The sequence below is a fragment of the Sinocyclocheilus rhinocerous genome, unplaced genomic scaffold (genome assembly GCF_001515625.1).
Source record: "Sinocyclocheilus rhinocerous isolate Xijiao unplaced genomic scaffold, SAMN03320098_v1.1 scaffold5501, whole genome shotgun sequence".
Classification (NCBI taxonomy): Eukaryota; Metazoa; Chordata; class Actinopteri; order Cypriniformes; family Cyprinidae; genus Sinocyclocheilus; species Sinocyclocheilus rhinocerous.
Window position 1 is genome coordinate 87788 of NW_015656154.1, and position 10469 is coordinate 98256.

General features: G+C 34.5%; 1 protein-coding gene across 1 annotated transcript in view; it reads left to right on the forward strand.

Annotated features, from left to right (window-relative positions):
* The window catches only part of LOC107719524 (nuclear GTPase SLIP-GC-like), a 12988-nt gene extending 3642 nt beyond the window's left edge, over nucleotides 1-9346 (forward strand). Inside the window, exons 6-21 of the mRNA XM_016526943.1 lie at nucleotides 387-528; nucleotides 1864-2089; nucleotides 2209-2421; nucleotides 4597-4791; nucleotides 5333-5511; nucleotides 5626-5668; nucleotides 5894-5977; nucleotides 6060-6150; nucleotides 6224-6360; nucleotides 6465-6635; nucleotides 6719-6882; nucleotides 7215-7344; nucleotides 7790-7898; nucleotides 8124-8257; nucleotides 8393-8471; nucleotides 8621-9346. Of these exons, the coding sequence (XP_016382429.1) occupies nucleotides 387-528; nucleotides 1864-2089; nucleotides 2209-2421; nucleotides 4597-4791; nucleotides 5333-5511; nucleotides 5626-5668; nucleotides 5894-5977; nucleotides 6060-6150; nucleotides 6224-6360; nucleotides 6465-6635; nucleotides 6719-6882; nucleotides 7215-7344; nucleotides 7790-7898; nucleotides 8124-8257; nucleotides 8393-8471; nucleotides 8621-8676 (2153 nt within the window). The 3' untranslated portion in view covers nucleotides 8677-9346. The remainder of the gene's footprint in view (nucleotides 1-386; nucleotides 529-1863; nucleotides 2090-2208; nucleotides 2422-4596; nucleotides 4792-5332; nucleotides 5512-5625; nucleotides 5669-5893; nucleotides 5978-6059; nucleotides 6151-6223; nucleotides 6361-6464; nucleotides 6636-6718; nucleotides 6883-7214; nucleotides 7345-7789; nucleotides 7899-8123; nucleotides 8258-8392; nucleotides 8472-8620) is intronic.
* The last annotated feature ends 1123 nt before the right edge of the window (nucleotides 9347-10469 follow it).

The following is a 10469-nucleotide window of genomic DNA, read 5'->3' on the forward strand; positions in this document are numbered from 1 at the left end:
CATCCAAAATAAAAGTTTTTGTTTACATAATATATGTGTGTATATTTAATATGTATATATAAATACACACAAATACACTATATATTTAGAAAATCTTTCCATGTGTTTCCATGTATATATTTATATTCATATAATTGATATTATATACAAATATTTTAAATGTATAAACTTAACATATTTTTCTTAAATATATACATGCATTTGTGTGTATTTATATATAGTACACACACATATATTATGTAAACAAAAAACTTATTTTGGATGCGATTGCGATTAATCTTTTGACAGCACTAATAATTACATATTTTACTAGGTGGCAGATTTGAATATATATTTAAACAAACTCAAAAACTACTTTTTTTCAAGTTTTAGATATTTTTTGTTAGAAATCGAGACTTCCATTTATGTACAGTCCTTGGTCATGAGAGAAACCTGGGGGGTATTCCAAAAAGCAGGTTATGTGACATACCCGGGTATGATTGAGGATAAACGAGTGGATAACCTCAGCTTTCGGTTCCAAAATCGGAGGTTAGGGGCATTTCTTACTTGAGGGCAATTTTATAACTACCTTATTAAAGTCAAGTCAAGTCAAGTCAAGTCTGCTTTATTGACTTGTTGACACATACACAAATGTATGTGTTGTTTTTTTTTTGTCAAATTTAACCATTTTCTTCAATCTATCACAATTACAGACTGCTCCCAATCTCATTTTTTACATCAACAAAAGCCTTCTTTACACTGCAAAGGTGTAACATCATGTACACATATTTAAACATAAATTGCATAATGTAAATAGCCTATAAAAAAAACAGGAATTCATTAAAGGGTAAAGCTGCAATATCATGAAAAAAAATCTTTATTTTTGATTATTGCTCTTGACATTGTAATAATGATCATTTATATCGATTAGACCTAATAAAGGGGAAAAGCATGAACCGTTTATGAATTCCTTTTTACAAATTGGACAATCAAGACTTTACATGTTATTTCAGTAGCATGAAAAACATAAGTTATTCAAACTGGGAATAAATGACGTAAAGAACACAGAAGCTCTCCAAGACTTCAGTCTAAAACTTTGACTGTGAATTATGCATTTTCACAAAAACTCTCGTTATAATTACTGAAGCCGTCTATGCTGCCCAATCGATGCCATTTCTTCAGTTTGTTGTTTATGCTGATGAGAGATTTTGCGAATGCATATTCATCAGACTTAATTCAATGAGCGCGCAACACTGAACAACTCCAGATGAGAATGACAAACCGCTTCAGATGATTCGGTACCAGCAGGGGACTAAACAAAACATTCAAAGTGATTCGTGAACCAATTCAGACCGTTTTGCAGGCTTGTTTGTTCAAGGCCTTGAACAGAATCGACTCGGAGTGATTCATTGACGATTGGGGCATCGTTCATGCCCCAGATAAAAGAGACAGCGCGCTTGGAATAAATGTCTAAACATGTATTGCATAAAAATTAAGTAACAAAAGGAACGGTGCCCAGTGTACATTCGTTAGAAATGTACTTGAGTTAAAGTAAATGTACCCATCTTTAATTCTACTCTTAAAAAGTACAAATTTTCCAAAAATGTACTCAAGTAAATGTAGCGGCGTAAATGTACTTTGTTACTACCCACCTCTGTACACCACAAAATATTAGCTATGGTTGCTGATACAAAGAGTAGCTCTATGAAGTCATAGCTGTGCTTTATCGTAAATGAAGCATGGCTATTGAAAAATCAGAATCGTGGACTAGAACTATCTCTTGAATAATTAAAATGAAGTTATGATTTTGTTGCAGATCTCAAACTCACTTTGGATACACAAGTCAGCTAAACGAATACATATGAATGCTATTTTTATCCACAGGGATGCCATTTCAAAGATGGATAATATTTGTGACAACAAAAAGATAACAATAGGGGTTTTTGGAAAATCTGGACAAGGAAAGAGCTCCCTGTTAAATGCAATTCTGGGGAAAAGGAATCTATTGCCATCTAGTTGTTTTGGTGCCTGTACATCTGTTGTTACTCAGGTGCAAGCCAATCTGAAGGACTCCAACTACATAGCAGAGATTGAACTCTTCTCTAAAGAGGTGTCATCATTTATATTCATCTTACCATGACTTTAATGAGAGTTCTTGACAAATATTTAGAAAAAAATCAGACTGGAGGGAAAGAAATAAAGTCTGATTTTCTATATTTACATCTGCAGGAGTGGGAGAAAGAGCTCAACGATCTTTTCAGAGTTTTGTTGGATGAAAATGAGGACAGGGATGAGGACTTGGAAACTAAAGTAGAAAAGATCACTGCACTGTATGGAGCTGATGCAGATAAGAAAACATTAGAAGAGCTCAAGAAAGATGACAAATATGCCGAGATTGAAAATGTTTTGTCTGGCAGTAAGAAAGCAATCTCAAACAGTGATGTAAGTTTTTAGGAGACTAGGGGCCAGATTTACTAAACAAGGCAAATTAGCGTGAGAGCACAATTCCTAAAAAGCGCAGATGTGGGTGATCTACTGACAATGGGCAAATTAAAAAACAGACGCAACATCTCATTTCCATAATGACCAACGCAATCGACCAAGAGCAGCGCAAATTAGCATAAGGTCGCAAACAACATAAAAATAACATTAGCTTGGCAAACAATATGTTTGAATGTCTTCCGATGGCATTCCAAATAAATTAAAATGAGTGAAAAAACTTCTCTCACTTCTTGTAATGCTGGGTGAACGAAGGCGAGATAAGGCAGATCCAAATGCAGTTAAGTTTAATAACAAAATGGATTAGCAACAAGCATGGGTACACAGGGAAACAAAGAGCTGGAGCAAATTAGGAAACTAGAGGCCTGTTTCTTAAAACAAGTTTACCAAACAATCCAGGCTTATTTCAGTTAGTCTGACTCACTGTCAAATGATTTGGTTCCATAAAGCAAATTCACCATAGCTCAAGCTCAGTCACTGTGGCAATTTATAAACTAACCTGGTCTGGAGCAGGCTAACTGTCAGGTTAAGCTGAGCTCCTCTAACTCTGACCAATAGGAACACATTGATATTACTGCTGACTCTCTCACATACAATTAGTTGACCTTATCAGTCCATAAAAGTATACAGACAATGCAACTTAAATAAATAAAAAATATAGGCTACAACCGACTGTATTTAATATATTGTGCTCAAGATTTAATGAATTTTTTTTAGATATATGAAAACATTTTAACATGCTGCTACTTGCGCATTCAGTTGATCATCAGTTTCTAGCCATGCAGCCTTTCTCTCTGCTTTTATGACAGCTGTACTTTATGGTTATTAGTAGAACATTAAAACATTACAATATAAAATTGCTCTTTAAAGCACTCAATTAAAAATGAAAATAAATAAAATACAGAGTACATTTTAACTGGTAAGAGGAACATAAAATAACTCATTTGAGCTAGTAATTAGGACTGTATTAGCTTTCATTTGATTTACCCATTACAATAGTCCCTTTACTGTTCCTGCTATCATCAAAATGCATTTATATGTAGGTTTAAAATTCTACACGAGGCACATTTAATGACCATCAACAAATATTTTTTGCAAAATGTATATTTTAATCAGAATTATTGCGCTCCGTCTACAACATAAAATCATTTGAGCTAGTAATTAGGACTGTATTAGCTTTCATTTGATTTACCCATTACAATAGTCCCTTTACTGTTCCTGCTATCATCAAAATGCATTTATATGTAGGTTTAAAATTCTACACGAGGCACATTTAATGACCATCAACAAATATTTTTTGCAAAATGTATATTTTAATCAGAATTATTGCGCTCCGTCTACTGCGCAGCAGCGCTTGTTCACTTCTGACAGCAAAATAGATATATTTGCATGACTTACAGATGAAGAATGTACCTGTGACACTGAGGAAAACGCAACATCTCAAATGCATTAAATAGCACAAATATATTCGCTGTTTGCCATGGTGGATTAATTTGATCCTTGATTGACATTAAGGGCTGCTTAAGAATAAGCGTGCACATCAAATTATCTTGACTCATTGAACCTGGATCAAATTAGTGAGATTGAACTTAAATTGTTGTTTTTGGAACTGCTTTAGCCCCGATTGATTTGTTAGGTTACTTCAATTCAAAATAAGAGTCTTTGAACACACAACACAAGACAGGGAAACACAGGCTAAAATCATGACACTTCTACGTGCTCTCTGTTCTCCAGTGCATCCTTCTGGCAGCAACAATCGTAGCCATGTCAAGCTCTAAATGGGTTAATACATGCTTTTTTGGGGGGCAGTAAATAATGGTGCAAATACCAGTAAATTGACTACCGCAAACCTCTACTTCCATACATTTTGCAACTGTAATGGAAAGTCCTACACATGCATAAGGTCAGCTGCAAAAATTACCGATTTTTCACTGCTTGTCTTTAGTAAATCCTGACAGTTGTTTTTTTTATGCCAAAAGAGAGTTTGCGGTGGTGCAAGCTGTTAGTAAATCTGGCCCTAAATATTTAGCACCTGTTTCATAACCATGTTAAATATAAAATGATGTATTCTGATTTTTTAAATTAACAAAATAAACAATTTATTTCATAAATAAACAGGTCTCTGCATTTGCCAATGATGTTGCAAGTTACATACAACACAGCAAGTCAAGTACTGGTCACTGCTACTGGCCACTTGTGAAGAGTGTGACGATCAAGATACCAGACTGTCGTGAACTCCTGGAGCACATTGTGCTTCTTGATCTTCCTGGGACTGGAGACTGCAACAAGATTAGAAATGACCTGTGGAAAACTGTAAACAATCCACCTTTTTAAATACTCTTTAAATATGAAAATTCTGTCATGATTTGCTCATCCTCACCCTCATGTCATTCCAAACCCGTATGACTTTATTTCTTCGGTGAAATACAACTGTAGGGTTTTGAATTACTGCACAACTGCTCTATTTCATGCAGTTATAATGAATGAGGACTGAGGCTTTCAAGATTTAATAAGGGAGCAAAAGGCACATAGGAAAAGCATAACAATGTCTCAAATGACTTGTGCACATAGTATAAGTCTTCTGAAGCCATATGGCAGCTTTGTGTGACAGACAAAAAATAGGTACTATGTACAAAAAGCTCTCCTTGGCTTGCAGCATTCACAAGAGAATGAGGTCTGATTCATGAAAAAATCATTCTGTTGAGTCATGAGGATGACAGAATTTTCATTTTTGGGTAAAGTGTTCCTTTGACAGTGGACTACTGTATCAATTCAACATAAACAAATGTGCAATTTAAAGCAGTACTACATGTTTGCCAGATATTCACATATTTTTATCTTTCTAATTCCATAGAAACTGAGAGAGTGCTCTTCTGTCTGGATTGTAAGTAATATCAATCGAGCAATTGATGACAGAGACCCCTGGGGGATAATACAGCACTGCATTCAAGACCTGGGACCAGGAGGAGAGTGCAAAAACATCAACTTCATCTGCACCAGAACTGATGACATTGATCCGGAGGAATATCTACGGTTAGAATAAAGAGATCTTTGTCAATCTGCATTTCTTTCAACATAAATTTAATAACATTCTAAGAATTGTTTTTACTTCTTTTAAAATAATGTAATGTATTTTATTTATTTTAGATCTGTACCTGAACTCTCTGAAGACCAAAAATCTTCAGACAAGGTTTGGTAAATTTACAATCAAATACACCATCTTTAATTTCAATGCAATTAAAAGGCTGCAAGTCTGATTTAGGAAGGCAGTTGCTGTTTCTAATTGCTAAGAATTAACAATGGATTGCTCTACAAAAAGCCAGAAATGCCTGATCTGACTCACAGGCTAACTAACTCTGATATCTGTATAAGACGCGCTTCATCTGATTTGTATAATCGTTTGCTGTTTTTTCAGAAACTGAAGAAAGTGTGCATACTTCATAGAAACAACTGTGCAAAGAAAAATGTGAAAAGGAAGTTTGAAAATCTTGAAATCACGGTATATATGTGAACTCAACATTCTTATTCTTATTCTTAATACTTATTCTTAATTCTTATACTTTATTCTTATTTTTATTCAGAAATCAAAAGTCAGTTTCATCACTGATGTTTTCACTGTCAGCTCCAAGGCATACTTAGATACAAATCTACATCTGGAACCTGTTGAAACAGGTAATCAAGTGAAACTGGAAACTCTTATTACTCTCTATTCATTTAAATATTGAATTTTGCCAATTTTCTGTAGAAATCCCAAATCTGCAGGGCATTCTGAAGAGAACTAACAGGAGAATTAACCGAGAACTGACCAGCGATTGTGTCAATGAAGCAAATGGAGTTTTGTCCTTCATCCAAAGTGTCCAACTACATTCAGATAAAAAAATGGTATGAGACAGAATTTCTGATATTTCACTTACAAATGTCTTCTGAAATCAAATCAGTCAATAGGTTTTTACAGTAATTTACTGCTACATTTCTTTGTGTTTTAGGGGGAGATACAAGCTGTAGTCAAGGCTTTGCAGAAGAACCTAGCAAAGGCACTGAATGTGTTGGATCATCAGCTTAACTCACTTTATAAGATCATGGATCAATGTCTCTCAAAAGGAGTGGAGAAATCAGTGGAACTGTGTGTTGGCACCAAAAACGCCATGATTGCATCTGTAAGTATAATTCTGTTGAATGTTGAAGAAAAGCCATTTTCTGGGCTTTCTAACTGCAGTCATATTTTTGCTTTCTGAGTCAGGTTACACCTGTAGATAAAAGGGGATTCCATAAAATCCTTCACACATTGTACAAGAACAAAGGATACGTTTGGCAGAAGAACTGGGATGCACCCCTAGATCTAAACTTGTGCTTGGCCAAACACATGCACGACAACATGGATGATGAGTTTAGTTTAATTTTTCCGTAAGTTCTGCTGTCATTCCCTATTCACTGTACCTTCAGCTGAGAAAAACAACAACAAAAACAATTTACAGTGTTAGAGCATATATTTCAACAGTGTATTGAAATATATAAGCATATCTACATCAGCTAGTGGCATAGATATGTATATAAATATATAATCAGCACTGTTGTGGGTGGTGGTATTTGTACTGACACAAAATTACAACATAAACTAATTGTAAAACTTATGATATTCAAAGGCATTTAAGACAATAATGCAGATGAGCAGAACAGTCTAGATGTACCCATTTGGTCTTGTGTCATTTAAATTCTACTTTTTTTCATTACTACAGTGTTGATGCCAATAACAAAACAGGAATGTCAGTGCAGGAACAGATCGATAAGTTCAGTATCTTCCAAAGGTGCACTGCTTACCCACAATCTTCCATTCTATACCACATGGAAAACTTCATCAGAACAGAGGTTGGTTGCCTTTTTTATTTTTTTTACTTCTGTTCATTTATGCATCATCTATCTACAGGTAACTCTATTCCAATGAATGATTACTAATGTGCAAGCAACAAAATGTCTTTATAGCAAATCTTTCACTGACTCAAAAACATCCCAAGTGGCAAAATGCAAAGGCCTTCTCGAGCAGAAATGCTCTTTTCTGTTAAATACATTCCTTTAAAAGAGTGAAATGCAATTTGGTTGCTGGGCACTCACTTTTGCTGTGTTGCCAGTATTTGTAGTTCTGTTTCTAGTTCTGATCTGTTGTTTTTTTCCTACCAAAATGAAATCCTGTTTTATACCTAGTGTGAATTATTTTATTTTCAACAACAATGACCATAGCATTTATACTTACTAATATATTTAGTACATAATAATAATATAGATTAATACTTATCTGCTTTAACCTCCTGATAAGGAAACCAAAGTGAAGGCATTGCTCAAAAGAGAAGTTGTTCAGAGAAAGAAGGAAATCTACTCCTCAATCCAAAGAACAATTCAGAATCAAATGACTGCTGGCTATGAACGTAAGGAAGCATTTAAAGCAACACACACTAATTTCAATTTATTTAACTGTTGCCCACATGAGGTTGTACAAACCCCATGACACATTTGTTAGTTTTAAGACCTCAGATGAGACCAGTTATCACATTTTCTTCCTTATACGTTTTTTTTTTTCTCTCAGAGACGTTCTATGTTCGTATTGCCTATGTTAAAGAATATGAATGAATATTAAATGTTACATATTACAGTAGCTGCAAATGAGAAAGGACAAGGAGCCATGGAGAACAGGGAGAAAAAAATAACAGAAACAATTGAACTGTTAAAATACAACATGTTCAAAGATGCAAAAATGGAAGTTCTGAAGAAGTTCAAGGACTTAAAGGTATTTGCATTTCACAAATTCTCAATATTGTTTAACATATTTCTTGCTTCTTTCTGAAAATACTTGCAAACATCACAAAACTGTCTTTTTTTCTATATATCTTGACTATGTATTTTCTGTTGATTTTTTCTAAAGGATCTTATATGCAAGACCCTTGAATCTACACTAAAGAGATCACTAGAACACACACAAACCACAATAACCACCCTGATGGGTAAGAGAGAATTAAACAAGAACAGTTTTTAGAAATGATCTGATGCATAGTAAAGTACTTGAGTGATTACTTTAAATACTCACAAACATTAAGACTTAATACTTTAAAATCAGGCTGAACACCCAGTAATATGTCTTTTTTTTTTCTAGACGTCTCCAAAGAGATTGAAATCCTGGAGAGCCTGTCAAGGCAGGTATTTAACTGAGGTCATCATTTAAAAGCAAGGACAAGAGAAACGGCATCTCAGCATTTTTCAGTAAAAGTTATTTTTAGGATAAAGGTATTTGTATTATAAAGCATGCTTAAAGCTCTATTATTATGATTTTTTTCCTCAATCCTTTAAATTGTTGTACCAAACTTTTGACTCTGTAACTAAACGCATAAGAAAAACTATTTTGAGGTGTACACTACTGCTGTTATTGAAGAATACAACTAAACATAGGCTAAAGTAAAATATTAAAATGAATACTATGTTACTTCATATGGATTGCAACTTGCTTGTAGTTCACTGATTATGATTAAGTTTGAATTCTAAATCCAGTTAAAACACACTGAGAAGCAGTAAGGTGTGCGGATCATTTATTTTGTATATACACCATACAGGGCTGGCCCAAACCTTAATGGGGCCCTGAGTAGAATTTTATTTGGGGGCCCCTCGGTGCCGCCAATACGACTGATTATTGTCACTGTTTGATTATTCGCACACTATAAATCTAACACAGCCATTATCAGTTTTATTTGTTGTATCTGTATTGTTTTCATCATACCAATGTCTGCTTAGCATGTTTTTACCCTTCTATGATTTTTAATTATATCAGTAGCAAACCCACAAGAGTGGTCAGGTGTTAATTTGCACATTAACATTTAAAGTCTTACAGTACTAACTGGCATACTTAATGTGGTGTACTGAAAAGTAGCTAAATAAACCAGCAGACAATGCATTGGAACAGAATGTTATTTCAACAACATAAATTATTAAACACAGCAGCAAGCCATCTGTACATCTTAAACAACTCTTGATCTATAACTAGCTAATTGAGGCAAAGACCCCAAAGGTAGGATAATGTAAATAATGTTAAGCTGTTATCAGTACCAAGTTTATGACACAGAAGCTTATTTTTAATACCCAGGAAAGTTATTTTTACACAGAAGACAACAACTTTAATCTAAATCTAGCTAAGTAAAATGTTATATTATAATATATTAAGATGTCAAGGCTATTTATGGATGTTTAATCAAACATGAACTTACCTAAAACAAGAAGATACCCTAGCTAGGCTATATGCTAATAACTAGCCAGCCAGGCCCGGCGCTTTGCTTTGAGCCAGACAGACGAGCTTCATATATCACAACTGTTCAGTGTTTTCAACCACATTAAGTTTATTTTAGACATTTCAATTAAGTACTAGCAAAAAAGACAATTATATTTTGTTAAATACACACTGATTTCTATGGAAAGCGGCAATAATAATTCTTTCAATTAAAATTTGATGACAAGTTTTATTCCTATCAAATACACATTGTGTGGGTAACTATAAAGTTTACTCTGTTTTTCTCCCAGTTCACTGGCGACTTACTTACATTTAATACTTTTTATGGCCTTAAATCTGAAACAGACCTCATGGGGCATCCCTTTAGTGATGAATGTCGAAATGGCCGGTATGTGCTCTTCTGTGCCGTTGTGATTTAATGTGCTGTGTAACGTCATTTTCCCCACCATGTCTGATATTAAAATCAGTACGACAAACTTTGCAAAAGGCATGTGCATTGTCAATATGTCTTCCGAGATACAAAATGAAATTCTTCCGTCCAGCTGTTGTTCCACCGGAGCACCACCTGGGGGCTGTTTCTTAAAACAAGTTTACCAAACAATCCAGGCTTATTTCAGTTAGTCTGACTTATTGTCACTTGATTTGGTTCCATAAAGCAAAATTACAATAGCTCAAGCTCAGTCACTGTGGCAACTTATAAACTAACCTGGTCTGGATCAGGCTAACT